General features: G+C 43.6%; 3 protein-coding genes across 3 annotated transcripts; 1 reads left to right on the forward strand and 2 right to left on the reverse strand.

Annotated features, from left to right (window-relative positions):
- Positions 1–1,232: 1,232 nt before the first annotated feature.
- Positions 1,233–9,682, forward strand: LOC311103830 (uncharacterized protein). Its single transcript, XM_084145467.1, has 8 exons — positions 1,233–1,720; positions 1,935–2,190; positions 3,460–3,555; positions 3,588–3,660; positions 8,006–8,140; positions 8,224–8,297; positions 8,513–8,779; positions 9,527–9,682. Exons 1-8 carry the CDS (start codon positions 1,512–1,514, stop codon positions 9,557–9,559), a joined length of 1,143 nt encoding a protein of 380 aa, XP_084001593.1. The 5' UTR covers positions 1,233–1,511; the 3' UTR covers positions 9,560–9,682.
- Positions 9,683–9,776: 94 nt separating this feature from the next.
- LOC311104348 (tetraspanin-4-like) lies at positions 9,777–17,377 on the reverse strand. The gene is made up of 8 exons (XM_084146163.1): positions 16,851–17,377; positions 15,782–15,851; positions 14,519–14,710; positions 14,240–14,314; positions 13,808–13,903; positions 11,269–11,382; positions 10,808–10,891; positions 9,777–10,452 (listed from the first exon to the last, which is right to left on the reverse strand). The coding sequence occupies exons 2-8, from the start codon at positions 15,848–15,850 to the stop codon at positions 10,384–10,386; spliced, it is 699 nt and encodes a 232-aa protein (XP_084002289.1). The 5' UTR covers position 15,851; positions 16,851–17,377; the 3' UTR covers positions 9,777–10,383.
- A 1,037-nt stretch (positions 17,378–18,414) lies between these two features.
- Positions 18,415–22,819, reverse strand: LOC311104343 (uncharacterized protein). The gene is made up of 2 exons (XM_084146158.1): positions 22,734–22,819; positions 18,415–20,515 (listed from the first exon to the last, which is right to left on the reverse strand). Exon 2 carries the CDS (start codon positions 19,990–19,992, stop codon positions 18,853–18,855), a length of 1,140 nt encoding a protein of 379 aa, XP_084002284.1. The 5' UTR covers positions 19,993–20,515; positions 22,734–22,819; the 3' UTR covers positions 18,415–18,852.
- Between the last annotated feature and the right edge of the window lie 252 nt (positions 22,820–23,071).

Below are 23,071 nucleotides of genomic sequence, written 5' to 3' on the forward strand. Positions count from 1 at the left end.
CAGCGTCAGCTCCCGGCATCTGTCGTAGAACGGTCAAAAGCAGCCTTGTAATGTCCTGTACTCGTGCTCCAGGATAGCACATGGTTTTGGCCCCAGGAATCATGATGTTTCTTGCCATAGAACTGCCGATGACGACAGCTGGTGCAATGGCTGAGGAGGTCCGGCTGTTCTTTCGCCTCGAGAGGTTTTGCAAACCCCTCGAGGACCGAAGGGTGGTGGGGCCCGATGGACCCGAGGCAGCTGTGTAGTATCCATTGTATTCACTGCTCTACAGTAGCTTTCTTTTAAGTATTTTAGTATTATTTTTTTTTATCCAAAAAAGTATTCTATTTGTGTCCACATTCAACTGGTTAAAGTTGATTGTGATATGATGAAGGGGAAAAAAAATATCCTACTAAGGTGTGGTGCCTGGCCTTAAAGAGTAGCTTATCAGCTTAAACCCAATCCGTTTTTTCATATTGGACATACATATTGGACCGTACACAATTTCCTGTATGTTATGTCTCAGTAAAAGTGTGGTCCATTTTACTCGGGAGCACACTAGTTTCCAAATTCACAGAGTTTACACCCAGAGGAGCGTTGCTGCTCTTTCTGCGGCCCTTAAAGAGAGGCCAATCAGCTTAAATACAGTAGCTGGCAGAGAACAGAGAGTGAGTCTATGGGTTCTTATCCTCTTTCATCACTCCATAGTAGATAGGTTGACAGTGGTGTGCACTACATGCATGAGTGACAGAGATGTGAGGGGGAAGTTCAAACTCTTGTGTGTAGAATTATTATTATTATTAATTATTGAAATGTGGATAGATTGGATTCTCCAGCTGTGTGTTTGTGTGCGGCATAGCTTTCACTTCCCTATGAGTGCGATGGCATTAGCCTAGTTACCATGGTGTTTGTCACTGTCGTATTCAGGTAAAGAAAATATGTTCCATTAGCAACACAACCGACGCTCGCACAACTATGGGGCAAAACAGACTGGGTTGGCTTAGATTGTTGACATGTAAACTATATTTCTTCTCTGTTTATTGAAAACATAAATACATTTGCACAATGAGCAAATACATCGTTACAGTTGTTGGTTAGCTAGCTAGCAAATATTTTGCCATATTAGCATTGTCATGAAATCAGTCAAAACACCTCAAAACAAGACATGGTATCAAGAACAAGATGAAACTAGCGGAAACTAGTCACTTACGATTCCCCACATGGCAGTTTCTTGTAATTGTTGGTAGCTATGTGGGCATCCAGAATCACAACAATTCACCGACTTCTGTCCCATTTGAAGCGTGCACATCGTTTTTGTGACATCAGCTAACCCATCTGTGGAAGCATGACAGATCTAGGCTACATACGTCTGTCTGTCAGTCAATAAAAGAGCTAGAAGTTACAATCAAATCTTCTGACTAATGAAAGTGTTGCTGTCTTTAGGTTGGGGCTGCCTTTGGAGTTGATTTGAAACATGCACTTGTAGGTGTTACTAGACTGCATACTAAGACACAAAACATTTCAGGTATATGCCAATAATAATCTCTCTCTCAGTGATGTCAGCTGATGTGCTCAACCCTACGTCTCCCAACCCCTCTGTCTCGTCCATCTCTCTGGTTGAGATCAAGGCAGACACTCGTCTGGTGCTGAAAGCTTTCCTCCGCAGCGCTCTCTCCAATCCTTCGGCCGAGCAGCCTGGGACGGTGGGGGGAAGCTACAAAGACCACAACAAGTACAGGTAACAACTCTCACATAGGCCTACCCCCTCTCATCCAGGTTGTTATCTGTCACCCCAATCACCTCACATCCCTGCCACCCCCTCATCCCAGTTGTATGTTTTTAAAAACACCACGCAATATTCTTGAACCTTTATTTTTAACTGAATCTTTTTTTTTGCAATCAATCCAACCCTCCTACCTCTCTTATCCTTCTTCCCGGTCTCTTCCTTCCAGTGCAAAGGAGTCGAGGAAGCGGCCGGACAATGGCTGGGACTCTCCGGATGAAACGATCAGCTCAGTGGAGAAGAAACACGGCTTGAAGGACCTCATAAAGAGACAACTGCAGCCGCGGCCCTCCACCTTGTCCCTCCGTCGCTCAGCTAAAGGCAGCGATGCAGACAAGACACAAAATGGTGGCTCCTTGGAGAAGGATGGCAGACCAAACAGAACCAACCCAGGCCTGGCAGGCTTCGTCAGAGACAAACTTGAGGTGAGATGGATTCATGTTGTTATTCACAACACATTATTAAATATGTACAAAAAAATTACATGACACATCATTGGTTGGTGTCCCAATCTCACACCAAGCCCTTAGGCCCATTTTAAGAGTTTTGTGGGGTTTTAGGTCAGACAGAGAAGACCTGTGACCGATTTGGCTACTGTTTTAAGTTCCAGACAAGACCTCATTGATCCTAGAGCAAAACTGCTCCTGTGAATTCTAGAAAAAATCTATGGATTGTAATAAGTTGTGGAATGTGGTTGTGATATAGAAAAAGCTGTGATTATCTGTTCTTATACATTATATGATATGTTCACTACCGTTCAAAAGTTTGGGGTCACTTAGAAATGTCCTTGTTTTCCATGAAAACATACATGAAATGAGTTTGAATAGGAAATATAGCAAAATGCATAGGAAATGTAGTCATTGACAAGATTAGAAATAATGATTTTTGATTGAAATAATAATTGTGTCCTTCAAACTTTGCTTTCATCAAATAATCCTCCATTTGCAGCAATTACAGCCTTGCAGACCTTTGGCATTCTAGTTGTCAATTTGTTGAGGTAATCTGAAGAGATTTCACCCCATGCTTCCTGAAGCACCTCTCACAAGTTGGATTAGCTTAATGGGCACTTCTTACGTACCATACGGTCAAGCTGCTCCCACAACAGCTCAAAAGGTTTGAGATCCGGTGACTGTGCTGGCCACCCCATTATAGACAGAATACCAGCTGACTGCTTCTTCCCTAAATAGTTCTTGCATAGTTTGGAGCTGTGCTTTGGGTCATTGTCCTGTTGTAGGAGGAAATTGGCTCCAATCAAGCGCCGTCCACAGGGTATGGCATGGCGTTGCAAAATTGAGTGATAACCTTCCTTCTTCAAGATTGTTAGATTAATTTGGATTTTAAGAATAATGACTAAAGGATTGCACCCCAAATACAGTATAAATGTTAGAATTATCATGTAGTGTCAACCCACTAACAGAGGGGGCGGTACTAAACATTCAATGGGCATCTGTATGCCTATGTAGATATTCCATAAAAAATCTGCCGTTTGCAGCTACAATAGCCATTTACAACATAAACAATGTCTACACTGTATTTCTGATCAATTTGATGTTATTTTAATGGATAAAAAAATTGCTTCTCTTTCAAAACCAAGGACATTTCTAAGTGACCCCAAACTTTTGAACGGTAGTGTGTATGATATGTGTATATATAAATATTGCTAACGTTATCCATCATTGTTACTATTACCTCAGGAAGACGTTGGGTCCTCCACGTCAGAGGAAGATGGGAATGAGACGAAACATCAGAAAAAGGCAAAGAAGAAGAAGTTGAAGAGCCAGATCTCCTCTTTCTTCGACGGATGAGATGCGATGCGGATGAGATGCGTCTTGAGAGGCCTTCCACGCTGACCTTCGGTGTAGGGCCAGTACCCGTGGCGCCAGTCCTCTCTCCCAGTAAGCATTTTGGAACAGAACGGTCGGCAGCAATGAATGTTTGCCTCAAAGTATCATATTTATTAGGGGTTCAGCAGCGATTGGCTCATAGTGGCCATATTGTTTGAGCTGGAGTCCTGGAAAATCTAGCGGTTGAAGACATGGGTACATAGACCCAATTTGGTACCAATCGGTCCAGCGGTTCTGGAGAAGATGTTTAAAGTAGTCAACATCATAAAAAATTGTCCAAAATACCTCAAAAGCACATCTGTTCGATATTGAGTTCTGATATTGGGCAAGCCTGATGAGGTAGCTCATCAAAGGGGCACAGTGGCCCCACAACTTGAACCCTGGCATTGCTATTTGCAGCTATATTTATTATTATTACGGGTTCAAGCAGTGAAGCTGGGTGAAACCCTATTTCTCTGCGTTCGGAAAGTATTCAGACCCCTTGACTTTTTCCACATTTTGTTACATTACAGCCTTGTTCTAAAATGTATTAAATAAAACATTGTCCTCATCAATCTACACACTATACCCCATAATGACAAAGCGAAAACAGGTTTTTAGAAGTTCTTGCAAATGTATAAAAACAGAAAACGTATTTACGTAAGTATTCAGACCCTTTGCTATGAGACTTGAAATTGAGCTCCGGTGCATCCTGTTTCCATTGATCATCCTTGAGATGTTTCTACAACTTGATTGGAGTCTACCTGTGGTAAATTCAATTTATTGGACATGATTTAGAAAGGCACACACCTGTCTATATAAGGTCCCACAGTTGACAGTGCATGTCAGAGCATAAACCAAGCCATGAGGTCGAAGGAATTGTCCGTAGAGCTCAGAGACAGGATTGTGTCGAGGCACAGATCTGGGCAAGGGTACCAAAACATTTCTGCAGCATTGAAGGTCCCGAAGAACACAGTCGCCTCCATCATTCTTAAATGGAAGACGTTTGGAACCACCAAGACTCTTCCTAGTGCTGGCCGCCCGGCCAAACTGAGCAATCGGGGGAGAAGGGCCTTGGTCAGGGAGGTGACCAAGAACCCGATGGTCACTCTGACATGGCTCCAGAGTTCCTCTGTGAAGATGGGAGAATCTTCCAGAAGGACAACCATCTCTGCAGCACTCCACCAATTAGGCCTTTATGGTAGAGTGGCCAGATGGAAGCCACTCCTCAGTGAAAGGCGCAAGACAGCCCGCTTGGAGTTTGCCTAAAGACACCTAAAGACTCTCAGACCATGAGAAACAAGATTCTCTGGTCTGATGAAACCAAGATTGAACTTTTTGGCCTGAATGCCAAGCATCACGTCTGGAGGAAACCTGGCACCATCCCTACGGTGAAGCATGGTGGTGGCAGAAGCATCATGCAGTGGGGATGTTTTTCAGTGGCAGGGACTGGGAGACTAGTCAGGATCGAGGGAAAGATGAACAGAGCAAAATACAGAGATCCTTGATGAAAACTTGATCCATAGTGCTCCGAACCTCAGACTGGGGCAAAGGTTCACCTTCCAACAGGACAACGACCCTAAGCACACAGCCAAGACAACACAGGAGTGGCTTCGGGACAAGTCTCTGAATGTCCTTGAGTGGCCCTTCCAGAGCCCGAACTCTAACCCGGTCGAATATCTCTGGAGAGACCTGAAAAGAGCTGTGCAGTGACACTCCCCATCCAACCTGACAGAGCTTGAGAGGATCTTAAGAGAATAATGAGAGAAACTCCCCAAATCATACCCAAGAAGACTCCAGGCTGTAATTGCTGCCGAAGGTGCTTCAACAAAGTACTGAGTAAAGGGTCTGAATACTTATGTAAATGAGATATTTCAGTTTAATTTTTTGTATTAATGTGCAAAAATTTATAAAAGCCTGTTTTTGCTTTGTCATTATGGGGTATTGTGTATAGATTGATGAGGGGGGGGGGGGGGGGGGGAACAATTTAATTTAATCCATTTTAGAATAAAGCCGTAACGTAACAAAATGTGGAAAAAGTCAAGGGGTCCAAATACTTTCTGAATGCACTGTATTTGCTGGCTATTATTATTATTATTATTATTATTATTATTATTATTATTATTATTATTATTATTATTATTATTATTATTATACATCTTCCGCCAAGGAAAATTAACATGAATTGAAAATGCTAAATTTGAAAGCTCACGCCCCTCACCCCGTTTGAGCTAGAGTCCTGAAATTCAGTATATAGGTCCCATGAGGGCCCATGAGGTCCGCCATGATGGATTTTACGCCATTTAGAAACACTTAAAATGACCAATCTGCATGAAACTTGACATGTGGCATCTATGGACCAATGTCTCTCAACGCAATATTTTTCAGACTAGAACCTAAAACAACTAGTACCTATTGACCAATAAACATTCACATGGGTGTGGTCTCGCACATAAATGCCAACCACATGGTGGCGCTATAACAGGCACATTTCTATATCGCTTGATCTGTTTGAGTGAGGAAATTTGGCACACATGTACAAGGACATGAGACTATCTAACTTTTAAAGTATGGTTGAGTTTGGCCACATTGTGGCACTGTTGGATGGGGAAAAAACATTTAATGCAAGCTCATTGGCTCATAGTGGCCATATTGTTTGAGCAATATTGTTTGAGCAGGGCTTGCAAACTATTACAGACTACAAAGGGAAGCACAGCCGCAAGCTGGCCAGTGACACGAGCCTACCAGACGTGCTAAATCACTTCTATGCTCACTTCAAGGCAAGCAACATTGAAGCATGCATGAGAGCATCAGCTGTTCCGGATGACTATGTGATCACACTCTCCGTAGCCGATGTGAGTAAGACTTTTAAGCAGGTCAACATTCACAAGGCCGCAGGGCCAGACGGATTACCAGGACGCGTACTCCGAGCATGCGCTGACCAACTGGCAAGTGTCTTCACTGACATTTTCAACATGTCCCTGACTGAGTCTGTAATACCAACATGTTTCAAGCAGACCACCATAGTCCCTGTGCCCAAGAACACTAAGATAACCTGCCTAAATGACTACCGACCCGTAGCACTCACGTCTGTAGCCATGAAGTGCTTTGACACATCAACACCATTATCCCAGAAACCCTACAACCACTCGATTTTGCACACCGCCCTAACAGATCCACAGATGTTGCAATCTCTGTTGCCCTCGGTCCCCTCCTGTACTCCCTGTTCACCCAAGACTGCATGGCCAGGTACAACTCCAACACCATCATTAAGTTGGCCGACGACACAACAGTAGTAGGCCTGATCACCGACAACGATGAGACAGCCTATAGGGAGGAGGTCAGAGACCTGGCCGTGTGGTGCCAGGATAACAACCTCTCCCTCAACGTGATCAAGACAAAGGAGATGATTGTGGACTACAGGGGAAAAAAAGAGGACTGAGCATGCCCCCATTCTCATCGACGGGGCTGTAGTGGAACAGGTTGAGCGCTTCAAGTTCCTTAGTGTCCACATCACCAACAAACTATCATGGTCCGAACACACCAAGACAGTCGTGAAGAGGGCACGACAAAGCCTATTCCCCCTCAGGAGACTGAAAAGATTTGGCATGGATCCTCAGATCCTCAAAAAGTTCTACAACTGCACCATTGAGAGCATCCTGACTGGTTGCATCACCGCCTGGTATGGCAACTGCTCTGCCTCCGACCGCAAGGCACTACAGAGGGTAGTGCGTATGGCCCAGTACATCACTGCGGCCAAGCTTCCTGCCATCCAGGACCTCTATACCAGGCGGTGTCAGAGGAAGGCCCTAGAAATTGTCAAAGACTCCAGCCACCCTAGTCATAGACTGTTCTCTCTGCTATCGCACGGCAAGCGGTACCGGAGCGCCAAGTCTAGGTCCAAAAGGCTTCTTAACAGCTTCTACCCCCAAGCCATAAGATTCCTGAACAGCTAATTATGACTACCCGGACTATTTGCATTGTCCACCCTACCCCCTTTTTTTTACGCTGCTGCTTCTATGTTTATTGTCAATTCTTAGTCACTTTAACTCCACCCACATGTACATATTGCCTCAACTAACCAGTGCCCCCGCACATTGACTACGTACCGGTACCCCCTGTATATAGCCTCCCTACTGTTATTTTATTTTACTGCTGCTCTTTAATTTTTTTTTTTACTTAACCAACAATGCAGTTTTAAGAAAAAAAGTCTTAAGGGCTTGTAAGTAAGCATTTCACTGTAAGGTCTACACCTGTTGTATTCGGTGCATGTGGCAAATAAAAATTGATTTGATTTGAAGAGCCTTGGAATAAAAGCTGGAATTAAAGCCTGCAACATCCAGTAGCTCTCCAGGACCAGAGTTGGAGGCCCATGCTATACGCTCATACTGTTCTCTCCTCCCATCCCGCTCTGTAGCACACCCTCCTGAGTTCTATGAGGAGGTGGCTGAGACTCTGGACAGGATTGCTCAGCGGTCCCACGGTATGAAGAGACCCCAAAGGTCCAGCCCACGGCCCAGCCCTGCTACCACCCCGGTCAAACCTCCCCCTGGTGAGTGGAAACACACACACATGCTATCTTGCTTTATGGCTATTTTCTATTTTTAGCCATCTATCCATCTCTCCTGTCCTCAGAACCTGACAAAGAAGAAATTGTGCGCCAGCTGGTCCAGGTACTGTCTATGGAAGGGGACGCCATCAACTACAAGGTAAGGCTTCTGGTGTAGATCTAGATCACCTGACAATGCATTTATTAACTACATACACCTTTACTACCTACACTGTTACTAACTACCTACACCCTTAGTAACTACATACACTTTTTACTACATACACCTTTACTAACCTTTACTAACAACATTCACTTTTACTAACTACATACCCTCGTATGGTGTGCTCCTACATACCCCCCCCCCTCCCCCAGATCCAGTCGGACCCCTTCCTGCGCTCCAAGCTGACCCGTCTATCATACCCGTCCTTTGCCAAGCTCCTGGACACCTTCGCCAGCCAGGAACAGGCCACGCCCTCACCTCTGCCACCGCCCACCAGCAGCCCCACGTTGAGACGAGTGGCCGTCACCATGGAGGTGTCGCGGCGTGTTGTCACGGCGACAGGGACGCAGCGCATGCAAGGCTACGCAGAGCGCTATATGGAGAACTTTGCCCCCTGGGTGGAGAGCCATGGAGGATGGGTGAGTGCTCCAACTGCCCTGTCCCTATCAGAACTCTCTCTATTCATCTCTAAATCCTTTTTTGCAAAATGCAAGTTAGCCCTAACTTTTCAAACAGATTTAGCTTACTTTGTTTTCCATTTCTCCTAAACAGCTAAATATGTCAAGAATATATACATGTATTTGATAAGAGTAACCTGTTTGGTTGGTTGTTTAGCAACAAAACCGACACGTGCGCAACGATAGGGCAAAACAGACTGTGTTCGCTTAGATTGTTGACATGTAAACTATTTTGTCTCCAATGTTTATTGGAAACATAAATAAAGTTGCACAATGAGAACTTTTTGTGTTGTTGGTTAGCTAGCTAGTGAATTCTGGCCATATTAGCATAGAAGTGACATCAGTCAAAACACCTCAAAACAAGACATGATATCAAGAACAAGATAAAACTAGCTGAAACGAGACACCTACAATTCCCCACATGGGATCTTCCTGTCATTGTTGCTAGCCTTCTGGCCATCCAGAATCGCAACAACACACGGACTTCAGCCCCATTGAAGCATGTGCATCGTTTTCGTGACATTGTCAGCTAACATTTTAAAAACAAATTAAAATGTTGACGTTGGCGACCCCTGTCTGTTCTAAAGTTTTAAAGGGTGTTTCCAAACACAACCACCAGGAGGCAGAAGAAGTCACTGACCACAGCAGGCACCTGGTGCTGATTGTCCCTCAATTTCTAATCCCACATCTCCCATTTTCCATCTGCAGGAAATTATTGTCCAGTTGGAAGAGTACGACTGACAACTCTACACCGTCAAGGCAGCTCGGAAATCGGAAGCCCTCACTACTTCCTTTGAGCGGTGAACACATGAATACTGTATGAACTCTAACCTATGACTAGGGCCTGGAGTTGTTTCCGATCAGGTCAGGTAGAACTCAGGGTCCTTCCTATGACCTCAGAGTCTCTCCTGTGGTGAGAGACGGAGAAGGCATTAGCTTTTTATTACACAACCACACGTGAAGTTTGCCACTATTGTATTTATTTCTGAGAATCATGTGTACTTGTACAATTCTTTTTTTAAATCAGTTTTTCTATAAATGTGTTTTACAAAAAAAAAAAAGTGTACAGTGTAGTCATTGTTTTGGTTTGGGTTTCATTACTTGGTGTTATGACTGGAGATCATAATTTAATAGCATACTTTGAAAGTCCATTTATAATGATATGTGATCTATATTTCATTAGAATGATGAACCCTGTTGCAAGTCAATGACCTCTTCAGTTGTTTATTGGACTGAATAAGTATATGAAAGCTTACGCTTGTCTCAAAACTATAAGAGAAGTGAATTCATACCGACAACACCTCATACGCACAATATGGAAAACAAGTTTCAACTATTACCACATTCATAATCAGAGATTCGTACATTTGGTTAAGTGTATTTTACAAAATGTGCAAGTTCACAACAACTACCACTTCACATGCATACAAATGACAATGGATTTACATTTTATTTGCTTTGGTAAGGCTCACTTTTAAACATATAGGGAACGTTACATGAGCTTTCTGTGCCAGCTAGGGAGTCTCTCATTCAGCCTCTCCTGTCTGTGAAGGACCAGTCCCAGATCAATCCAGGTACTTCTCAGCACGGAGGATTTGGCAGTACATCAGGAGGGAGAAAATCAGGGCCAGGATCTGAAACGACAAGAGAATGTATTTGAGTTATAAAAATGGTGACCTATATTTCACAAAACCATATAAAGTGAATTATTTGCCAGATAACTTTCCTAAATGTTTTAACTCAATGTTTTGAGCTCATATTTCTTAGTTTATTGAGCGAGCTCATATTTCTTAGTTTATTGAGTTTAGATATGGCACAACAGACTCAATATTCTCAATAACCCAGATTCAAGCTTTCTTTATAAACATGTAAATTAAGTTCAATCTGGGTGTTTATCAAATTTAGTTGACAAACAATGATTCTGTTTGGTGGAATACAAGCCTGGCTTATTGAGATTCATTGATTGATCTATTAATATGTGGTAGTTACCTGGACAATGCCAATGCAGACTCCAAACACCAGGACAGAGAGAATGTTGTCCAGGAGCCACTGTCTGGCCTTCTGATAACATGGCTGAGAGAGGGAAGAGGAGGAGGAAACGACGGAAAGGGACGAGGACAAAGGGGAAGAGAAAAGGGCAAAGGAGCAGTAGAGGAGGGGGGAGGTGGGGGACAGAGAGGGAGATGGGGGTTGGGTAGGGGGGAGAAGAGTGGAGGACAGATGTGAGAGAGAAGGAGAGCAATAAAGAACGCAGTCGAGAAAATAAATTGTATTGTCACAGTCAGGGTCATTCTTTACATTCTTGTAAGTGTGAGCGCACACGCACATCTGGACTCTGTTAGCAAGACATGTAGGCAGCTGGGAAATGTCTTGTGCGCAGGCTGTTGAACCTCGACTCCCCTGACTCTCCCTCCTCCCCATCCCCCCCTACATTTGAAAAGTGGTCTGACCTCGATCCATCCTTCAACACATTGGTCCATCCCACCGGAGCAGCAGGAAAAGGGGAGCGTTCCGTTGATCACGAGGTACCAATCTGTTTTGTTGGTCACGCCACAGCACTTGAACTAAGAAACAAATAATGCATATTTGTTATTATCTCTGTTGGTCTCTGACTCGCTCTGTCAGATTGTTAGTTTGTTTGTTTGAAAATGTGTCCCTGAGTGTGTCCCTAAAAAATGTGTCCCTGGATCAGCAACTGCACAGCCCCTCAGACTCACTGATACTGTATGCACATGACATAACTTTCTAGCCAATCAAGGATATTTAAAGGGATTGTGCCAGATGTTGGCCCTTATTCTACTTACGCAGAGTCAGATGAACTCATGGACACTTTATGTCTCTGTGTCCAGTATTAAGGAAGTTAGAGGTAGTTTCGGGAGCCAATGTCAACTAGTGTTCGCACAATGGCTGGAACAGCTACAGTAGCATGCTGACTCTGGTTAAGTAAGGTCCCTTTAAAGGGACAATCTGCAATTGCTACATCCATTTTTGGACATATAAATGAATGATATGTAGCCATTGATTCTTGAAGAATATAACTTATAAATGCCTCATGAGCTTAGTTCAACTGTCGTACCCCACCAGAACCACCCAATAAGCTTGTTTTACTCCAATGTTTGTAAACAAAGTAAAACAATGGATGGTCAGCTCCGAGGGGTATCCTACGAAGCAGGTTTGAGAAGTTTGGAGGTAACTTAGGTCAACTCTGAGTTCAACTAGGTATAACCGGTCAAACGAACGTGGCTCACCTTTTAGGCAGGTACATTTCTATGACAACAAATCCTTCAGAACTAACCAGCTCCGGGACAGGCTAACTCACGGCTAATTTGAGGAAGTCGACTGATTAAATATTTTATTTATTAAAAGTGTTTTATGTAAAAATGTTTGGTTGAAATATCACATTACACATTTAGTAATGACAGAACGCAACTTCACGAAATGTAACACTTTTGTATGACTTTATAAATTAATATTGATAGGAGTGGGAAAAAAGGAGTTTGTGCATTGATAAGCACACCAAAGACTGCATTAACAATAAGTAATAAAATAACGGCACTTCTAAAAGCCTATTTCACACTGCTGAATTTGCAAGATAACTATTCATTTTGATTTCGGCACAATTGAAAATGTGGCACTGACTCGCCCATGGATTGATGTTTCAGCATTGATCAATGAAGAGTTGGGTGTTCGACTAGCCATTTGCGTCATGCACGCGCAGTTACAAGCCTGCCAGAGTTAGTGGCAGCCGGATGAGCAATATCCACCATTGTAGTATGGATGAAGCTTGACCTGCAATTTGAAGCTAACTGAAGCTGGTTAGCTTTAGAAAACCCTGAGTAGATCTAGCGTGCTTCGTAGGACAACCCTCTGGCATCCATAGCTCTGTCTATGAATTTGAGAGTGGTTACGTTTCTCCAGCCCATCCTTCAGCTTTTTCCTGAAACAGGAGAGGGGACAGGGCCGGATTACCGAACGGGCATCCAGGGCACGTGCCCAACCCCCCCAAAAACGTTTTTTATTTTTTATTTTGGGGGTTTTGGGGCCCCCCTGGAGGTCGGGGGGCCCCCAGATAGAATATGATAGCAAAATGTGTAGAATTGCAGAAAATTAGCTGTAAAACTGCACAATTTTCTCTCAGCCTCATGGCAAAATGTGAACAAAAGCATGAGATGGCCCACTGGGCACACACTGGTTGAATCAACGTTGTTTCCCTGTCATTTCAATGAAATTACGTTGAACCAACATGGCCAGTGGAGAGCTATAAAACAGCTTTAAAACTGCAACATTTTCTCTTAGCCTCAAGACAAAATGTGTAGAATAGCATTATAAAACTGCAAACGTTTCACTCTGCACCATGGCAAAATGTGTTGAAATGCAGGAAGTTAGCTGATTTCCAAAAATCAAAAACTGCGGATTGGCCCTTTAATGATCACTAAGGCCGGGATAGCCTACATCCGCATAGCTGGGATGCGTGCAGTACACAAAACGTAATAGAACGTGAAATTGAAAGGAAACTGTGCTGTACTGAATGACCAGATGAAAAACAGGGAGGGGTTGCTTGTGGATTTGACAGCTCTAATGCAGTTACACCTCTAACATCGCCAAAACAACTACTATGCAGAATTGAATTGGGCCCTTAACCTGTTGTAAACTGACAACAATGAACAAGCAGAGGGCAACAGCACAGTTCAATTGATTTGTGGACAATATAGATTTGGCAACCCAATTACATACACTGAGTATACCAAACATTAGGAACACCTTCCTAATAATGAGTTTCACCTGGATTCCCCTGGTCAGTCTATGTCATGGAAAGAGCCTGTGTTCTTAATGTTTTGTGTACTCAGTGTAAGTTCTTACTATCACCGTCAGTCAGTTTAAGTGATTTATCACTAAATCCACTAAACATACACGGAACAGACACAGGGACCATATAAGGTGACAGACTAGGGATTGGTGGGTTTCCCCTAACCCCCATCCCCCCTCTACCATTTTCTGCACATTGTCCCATGACGTCTTCAGTCCTTCGTCTGTCAAGTAATCCTTCATCCCCTCCTTTAACTCATCCTGCGCTTTTGTGTCCAGCTGAAAGAAGGGATGGAGAGGGAGAGGGAGAGAGAAAGAGAGAGAGAAGGATGTGAAGTGTGGGCCTTGATATAGTTGCAGCATACGAGACAGATGTAGTGGATAATGTAGATGTACAGAAGACTTCTAGAATGTAGATGACTGTATCACCTCTTTGTCTTCTGCCTCAACCTCTGTGTCGGTATATCGTTTTTTACACTGGTTGTTCATTTAGTTATAATATAGTGGTAAAACTTTACTAATGACCCCCTTTTGGGGTTGTTAAACATTAGTGGGTGAAACTGGATCTTTGTGAGTGGCGAGGAGGGTTGTAGATGGATGGTAGACTGGACTCACCTCGTTGTGAAAGATATGGAGGACCAGGGTTAGAGTCACCTCTGTCAAGACTAGGAGCAAAAGGATTACAAAGAACTGTGGGGAGGGAGGGAGAGAGAGAGGGGGATGGGAAAGACAGAGAGATGGGAGAGAGGGATGGGTTAGAAGAGATTGAAGAGATATTTCATCCTTTGGACCTGTGCGTGTGTATGTGGTTTTGTGTGTTGTGGTGAGTTGACTTGTAAAGGTATTTAACATGGTTGAGGTTGACCCATGTTTTGTGATGTCATGGGGACTCACCGTCATCAGCAGGCAACGCTGCTCCTTCAGGGCGCCAAGGCAACCCAGGAAGCCTGTCACCATGGTGACGCCCCCAGCGACCAGAAGTAGGTTTGCTGCGGAGAGTGAGGGAAAAGACAGCGGGAGGGAGGAGAACTCGGACTGGGTGAATGATAGCCACACTCCCACTCCAAACAGGCCACACCCTCCCAGCTACAGAGGAGACAGGAGACACAAAAGGTGACTTAGGGTGAATCCCAATACGTAAAGTGGTAGTTCATTCCAAAATCAAAGTTTGACCCATGTTTTCAGTCCTCAAAAGTAATCTATTTGTCGGACAAACTTATATTTTCGAGTGAACTGTCAGAAATAGTTGCCTCCATAGTTAGAAGGACATAGGAAAGGTACCAAGTTATGACTGGTCCCAGATCTGTATGTGTTTATATGTGTAAAAGCACTTACAGATGGGACCAGGCTACCCTGTGTTATAAAAAGCTAAAACAGAGCGAAATCATCAATGCTGCCTGCTTGACCTACATAAGTAGAGATTTGGCAGGAGTCTTACTGTTGAGCGTGTTTCCATATGTTCCTACCAACTAACATATGTCCAGAGTTATTGTAGTGTAGTTTTATGTCTTGGTGGCGCCAACCAGAGGCTTTATCATGTGTTTTTCCACTTTGTGACCCTTTAAAAAAATGTTTTACTCCATGGCCCGTTATGACATCTAATTCAGAGTTTGTATCTAATTCCTAGTGTTGTTAGCCAATACTGTAAATGACATGTGGTGCATGGTGAACTTGTTCCCCAGCCTAAGGTCGTATTCACGTTTATCTGGAATCACAAATATATTAATTTGGGAGACAAATAAAGAGACCAAACTTCACCATAAAAGACACACGACCACAGAAAAACCAGTACAAAACTAGAACAAGGCCAGAGTGGAATCAGACTAGTTTAAGACCAGAATTTACAATCTCTTATGTTATGTAAGTATGTAGAATGGAATAGACCAAAACAGACCAGCACTGAGCCAGAACAGGACAAGCAGAGAGCTAGAATAACACCGTAATAGAACCACACAAACAGGACTAGACAAAGACCAGAAACAGATCAGAACTGGAATTGGAGCTTAAAAGCCCAATCTGTGATTTCAATAGCCTGACCCTCCCACTTTGTTTGGTAAGCTATATTCTTCAAGATTCAATCAATGGGTGTACCGTACTGTATGTAATTAATTTAAATGACTGAGGCATACCAAAGGACAGAGATGTAAAGGTACTGACCCAGAAGATGAGGTTGAAGACGAACATGAGGTATTTCACGCAGCACAGGCACCTCCGAGAGGCTGACATCCTGACAGAGAGAGAACAAAGTATTCGATATACTAATATCAAGTTCAAGCTAATTAGGTTATAACAAGTTCAAGACAAGACTTGAGAAGTTTAATCTACTTAATTCTACTCAAGTATACCTTGGGCATACAGCACATTCGAGGTGTGGTTGTGGTGGCAGATGGTTTTGTATATTTTGGTTAGTTTACTTGTAAAGGTATTTATATGGTGTGTCTGTGGTTAGTTGTGTGTGTGTGTGGGGGGGGGGGGGGGTTGTAGTGTTCTTAGCCAGCCAGTACAGTGTGTATGGTGGACTTGTTCCCTAGCCTGTGTTCCGGAGGGGGTCTAATAAGTCACACAGTCACTGTGGTGGAATCTAGTGACCTGTTCCACACACAGGAAGTCAGCTTGTCGGAGCGGACAGGAAGGAACCTCCCTTCTCCTGCTGGACTGCTAATTGTGTGTGTGTGTGTGTGCGTGCTAATTGAACTCATGTGGGGCGGTCGTGGAAGGTTACCATGACCAGCCACAGACAGGATAAACATGACTCATAACACGACTGGAAGTAGAGCTCATTCTAAAGGCATGCTGATGCCAGAGGGCAGAATAGTGTGGTAGAATAGACTTCAAAATACTTAGAACAGAATGAAACAGAGGAGTGCTTCTTTTGTTAATAGATGTACAATAACAGGCGGTCTTTGAAAATGGGGAACAATTCTTGATCAAGAAAAACGACATTGATGTTAGTAGTGTGAACAATGCAAATGCATTTTACTTGTTCAACACTTAGAATGGACATAACTGGAGGCAGACCTACAGAAGAAGAAAATAACTACTTTGGCTTAAGTTCTGATGTAAATTATATGAAATATAAATTAGCCTCAGTCTTACACAACCAATTTATCATTAATCAATATGTGCCATTACTAGGATTCATGCACACAGACAAGGCATATCAGCAATGGCTAAGACCTTTAACATATGTGTGTGTGTGTGTGTATGTTAATGAAGCCTACTGTACCTGTCTGACGGTTGGCTCACAGGCTTGATAGACAGACAAATGAGTAGAAGAATTCCAGACTAGGGGTCTCCTCTTTTGTTCTCTTGACTCTTCTCCTTTGGCGAGTTGATTTAATTTCAATAACAGATGCTTTGTTCTGTTTTGAACGGTCCTCCAGATTAGAAAGCTACATTTGAGTTTTACCTCTTTGTCATCCTCCCCTCTTGGTATGGATTGTTCTTAGGATAGAATTCCAGTTTCTTTCTTTCTTTTTTCTCTCTTTCGTTTCCTCTGTTCCTTTCTCTCTGTCCACTGTATAATTCTTGTCAACTTTTAGATAAACTCTGTCCTCCCGTAAATCTCTAGCTCAGTTGATACGTTTAATAAGTCTATCCCTACATCTAGAGTTTGTTCATCCTTTCTGCCTCTGACTCTTCTATCTTTTCTATTACAATAGTTATCTTTCTTTCTCTCCTTTGCTCTCTCTACTTTCCAATAACTTCCAGATGTGACTGTTGTTGCCACTCTTATTTCTCTCTCTCTCTCTCTCTCTCTCTCTCTCTCTCTCTCTCTCTCTCTCTCTGTCTCTCTCTCTCTCTCTCTCTCTCTCTCTCTCTCTCTCTCTCTCTCTCTCTCTCTCTTGCTCTCCCCCTCCCCTCATAATTTTTTGCTGTTCCTCCTCCACCGCTCCTTCCTCCTCCTCATCCCGTCCCCTTACTCACCACATATCTCTCTCTATCCCTCCCTCCTTCTCTCTCTCTCTCTCTCTCTCTCTAAGAAACATTCTCTGTAAGATTATCCTATTCAGCAGAGCAGAGAGACATTTCAGGCATTTGTTTGCCATAGTTGTAGATTTTTTCTCTTCTATTTCCTCTGATTCTGTTGTATACACCCCCCTCCCCCCTCCCCCCTCCCCCAACACACACACACACACGCACTTCCTCCCCTTCCTGAACATTTGGTCGAGGGAGGTTGAGGGGTGTAGTGGAGTTTTGACCAGGATAAAATTGAACATTTGGCTTACACACATAACATTTCCTACCAAAGACATTGCCTTTACAGTGATCAATCTTAGTAAAAGCGGTTGTTGTATCTCTAGATTTCATGTGTGATCACATCAGAGGGTTTTCCCTGACTTCGTTTTTTGACTGAAAAACTGTGTTTGATCTCTGCTTGAGGTACCTGTTGTTTTTCTGCTAGATGTTTGCAACAGATGCAACTGAGAAAAAGCAGGCCAGTAGAACAGAAGACCTGTGTGTCACCACGCTCTTTACTGCAGGTCACATAGTTTAACTGTTCTCTGATCATAAAGATAGGGAAAGGGCACGACCTAGTGGCCATAATCAGCAACACATATCAAATCAAGTAAACAAAGCCTAAACTATGGGACAAATCCTAACTTCCACTGAAGTTGAATATTCACTTAATCATGCATTGATGTCAATGGGAGACTAAGTGAGAATTCGACTTAGTAGAAGTTAAGATTCACCCCTATGAATTGAGTGCTATTGATTCAAGCAGTTCCAGAAATAAAGTGAATTTGAAGACTGCAAATTGTTAAGCAAAAAGTATTCATTCAGTCAAGTTCAACAACTTCATTCTAGAACATGCTCTCTGCACATCCTAAAACTTTATTAAACAAAAAAATGATTAAGAAAAAGCACCACACAAAATACAACGGGTAAAACTTATGGCTTTACACACAACCATGTTATGTTGACAGAACATACATACAATGTCAAAGGCCTTTTCAGTAGTACAAAAATATCAAACACTTTTACAATTATCACCTAGAAAAACCTTCCTGGAACACTGTTCTATTTTTAAACTGCAGTGGTTAGACAGAATGCAGCTCCTCCATTCTGCTCCCCTCTCTCACTCTCATTTTCTTTCTGTCCATTCCCTTCTCCCTTCTCCCCTCTCCATTTATTTTTCACTTTCCCCCTCTCCGTTGCCCCCCTCCTCTCTTTTTCTCAGAGTTAGATTTTGAGAGTGAAGGAGCAGCTATCCTCTCTAGCCCCTCCTACACTCCCTCATCAATGTACAGCAGAGGCTCCTCCTCCTCCCATTTCTCCGCCTCCTTGCTCCCAGCCACTCCTACTCCCCCATCAGGCCCACCCCTCTCTTCCTCAGTCTCTTTGACTATGAATGTGCTCAGCACCACATCCGTTCCAGCCCCCTCTGTCTTGTTGTCCTCTGGGCTCCCTCCCTCCTCCCCGCCCTCACCCTCCTCCCTGTCCCCGCCCCCTAACTTCACTGGCCCCGCCCAGGCGTCTTCCTCCGCCCCTTTCTTCCGCTTGGAACTCGTCCCATTCCGGAAGCTGGACTCAAAGTTCACGGTGCGGCTCTGCTTCTTTCGTCTGACGATCAGACATACGCAGTAGAATATGCCGGTGCATATAACCCCAACCAGGAGAGCAACGATGATGACCCAGAACAAGTTGGGCTGACCTCGCTCCACCACGACCTCGGCCACTGTAGAGTCTGGATCTGTGGAGGTGGAGGTGTGGGTGGTAGTGGGGGTCGTGGCATGGCCGGGAGCGGCGTTGACCGATGGGGAGGCAGGTGCAGTGGTAAGTCCCTCTGTGTGGCTGGCAGTACTCTCTGAGGCAGTGTGGATAGGTTCAGGTGTAGGAGAGGAGTCCTCTGTCAGACGAGGGGTGGTGTGGAGTGGCCAGACTGGGATAACAGAAGTCAGGTGGTCCTGGGAAGTGGTTGGGAGATAAGAGGCGGTCATCAGGACGTCTTGGGATAGTGTGGGTTTAGGGCCAGGTGGAGTGGTCGTATCTACAGGCCCTTCAGTGGTCACATGGGAAGGTGTCATCGTCTCAGCCTCTGAAGTAGAATTTGGAGGTCTCACCTGACCGGTGGTGGTCTCAGGGTCTGTTATTACCATAGTGATGGGATCAGTGGTATGTACTGGAACAGAAGTTACTGGGGTGATGATTTCAGTGGCGGGCTGTGCCGTGGCGACGACCGAATGAAAAGTCATTGTCTCGATGGTGGTCTCAGGTGTAGAGGCTGCAATCGTGACGTCCTCAGTAGTAGGTGCTGCCATGGTGACATTCTCAGGTACGGTGACGGTGACATTATCTTGGGCAGGGAGACTGGGCAGAGAAAGGGAGAGGAGCAGAGCCCCGAAAATCAGCCGTATCCGCTCCATACTGGGCAAGAACTGAGAGGGGTCACAGAGGTCAACCGTCCCTGAAGGGTTTTGCTGATCTCTCTCAGATTACGTTTGTCTTCCTCTCTCTGAGGTGAGTCAGCGACAGCGTTGTGGCTTGAAAGGTATTGGAAGTTTGTTTTACAAGACTAGAGCAGAAAAATGTACATTCTAGAATCCGTCATCAGCCACCGGGGTTCTTGGTTTGACTACGATTGGGTGTCAGGCTTTGATCTTCACTGCTCTCGGAATTTCCCTTTCTTTCAGGCCTTGCTCTTGTTAATGCTCTTGTTAATAATCGATGGTTTGACTTTGTTCTCTTGCTGTCTGTCCTGGTTGCTGGGCTTGTGGTTCACTAGGCTGTACTTGGGTGCAAATAGGCCGGAAAGACACAACCCTTCTCTTCCTCTCTCGTCCTTCCGCTTTCCTCCTCCCCTGCACGCCACTTTTCTGTATATCAGCTGTCTATTTCAAGTGCAGCGTGAGAGATTGCAGCAACGGTGAACCCAAAAAAGCATGAGACCTATAGAGAAAAGGACAGATTATAGGGTAAAGGAAGAAATGGAAGACGGAATGGAGAGGTTATTTTATGCGTACATTCCCACACGTACTCCTCACAGCATCCACTGTCTGGACCGCTGTAGATGTAAAATGCTTGCTTAGTACACACCTGAAAATGATTGACGTTACCAACACTACTTCTTCTTGTTTATTCTTGTCCACGATGTCACCATCCATTTGACTGTTATTTATAATATAATTGGGGGGGGGGGTCTAAAAGTAAGTTGGCCTGTCTTAAAAATAATAATAAAAAAGAAAATGATAAAAGATGAAGACTCAAAGACCGATTGATTAAAAAAAACGTATTTAAAGAAAATTGCATTTAAAAATGCATTTAAAAATAATTATGAAGCGATACATTTGGAGGTCCCTCTTACTACAAGAGCATGTCAGTACATTTAACACAAGCCTATGAAAGTACATCTGATTGTATTTTCGAAACATCTCTCCCTCCTTTTTCTTGCCTCCTCAAACAGTCACCGTCACAAAGCCATAATCTGTCTATTATTATCCAGATCAGTTTAGATCAGACATACAGTTGAAGTCGGAAGTTTATAATGAGGTTGGAGTCATTATAACTCGTTTTTCAACCACTTCACAAATTTCTTGTTAACAAACTATAGTTTTGGCAAGTCGGTTAGGACATCTACTTTGAGCATGACACAAGTAATTTTTCCAACAATTGTTTACACACAGATTATTTCACTTATAATTCACTGTATCACAATTCCAGTGGGTCAGAAGTTTACATACACTAAGTTGACTGTGCCTTTAAACAGCTTGAAAGATTCCAGAAAATATTGTCATGGCTTTAGAAGCTTCTGATAGGCTAATTGACATAATTTGAGTCAATTGGAGGTGTCCCTGTGGATGTATTTCAAGGCCTACCTTCAAACTCAGTGCCTGTTTGCTTGACATCCTGGGAAAATAAATAAAAATCAGCCAAGACCTCAGAATTTTTTTTTGTAAACCTCCACAAGTCTGGTTCATCCTTGGGAGCAATTTCCAAACGCCTGAAGGTACCACGTTCATCTGTACAAACAATAGTACGCAAGTATAAACACCATGGGACAACGCAGCCGTCATCCCGCTCAGGAAGGAGACACGTTCTGTCTCTTAGAGATTAATGTACTTTGGTGCGAAAAGTGCAAATCAATCCCAGAACAACAGCAAAGGACCTTGTGAAGATGCTGGAGGAAACAGGTACAAAAGTATCTATATCCACAGTAAAACTAATCCTATATCGACATAACCTGAAAGGCCGCTCAGCAAGGAAGAAGCCACTGCTCCAAAACCGCCATAAAAAAGCCAGACTACGGTTTGTAACTGCACATGGGGACAAAGATGGTACTTTTTGGAGAAATGTCCTCTGGTCTGATGAAACAAAAATAGAACTGTTTGGCCATAATGACCATCTTTATATTTGGAGGAAAAAGGGGGATGCTTGCAAGCCGAAGAACACCATCCCAACCGTAAAGCACCCGGGTGGCAGCATCATGCTGTGGGAGTGCTTTGCTGCAGGAGGGACTGGTGCACTTCACAAAATAGATGGCATCATGAGGAAGGAAAATTATGTGGATATATTGAAGCAACATCTCAAGACATCAGTCAGGAAGTTTAAGCTTGGTCGCAAATGGGTCTTCCAAATGGACAATGACCCCAAGCATACTTCCACAGTTGTAGCAAAATGGCTTAAGGACAACAAAGTCAAGGTATTGGAGGGGCCATCACAAAGCCCTGACCTCAATCCTATAGAAAATGTGTGGGCAGAACTGAAAAAGCATGTGCGAGCAAGGAGGCCTACAAACCTGACTCAGTTACACCAGCTCTGTCAGGAGGAATGGGCCAAAATTCACCCAACTTATTGTGGAAGGCTACCCGAAACGTTTGACCCAAGTTAAACAATTTAAAGGCAATGCTACCAAATACGAATTGAGTGTACGTAAACTTCTGACCCACTAGGAATGTGATGAAAGAAATCAAAGCTGAAATAAATCATTCTCTCTACTATTATTCTGACATTTCACATTCTTAAAATAAAGTGGTGAACCTAACTGACCTAAGACAGGGAATTTTTACTAGGGTTAAATGTCAGGAATTGTGAAAAACTGAGTTTAAATGTATTTGGCTAAGGTGTATGTAATGTGTGTCATTTGATTATATTTTTTAATCTTACTTACCGACATGTTGCTTGGAGAAAACGATTGGGTTGAAATTATGAATCCACCTTAAAGGCACAGGCTAACTCCTGTACTGTGTGGATGACGTCTCGTGCACTAGTACATATACGAAACACCTTTCTCTCACTCTCGTCCTCCGTCCCTCCCTCCCTCCTGTTAACTCCCTTCTTTCTCTCCCCCCTCCCTTTCTCTCTCTATCTCTATCTCTTCCCCTCAGAGCATCAAATTATTTGTAAAACAGTTTCGGTAACTGCAAAAGAGAGATAGGTGGGGTTGGAGAGATGCCAAGTAACTAAAGAGTAGCTTCAGTTTGTTTATTGCGTCATGTGCTTATTTTA

Source organism: Coregonus lavaretus, assembly GCF_964263955.1.
Source record: "Coregonus lavaretus genome assembly, chromosome: 28".
In the NCBI taxonomy this organism is placed as follows: domain Eukaryota; kingdom Metazoa; phylum Chordata; class Actinopteri; order Salmoniformes; family Salmonidae; genus Coregonus; species Coregonus lavaretus.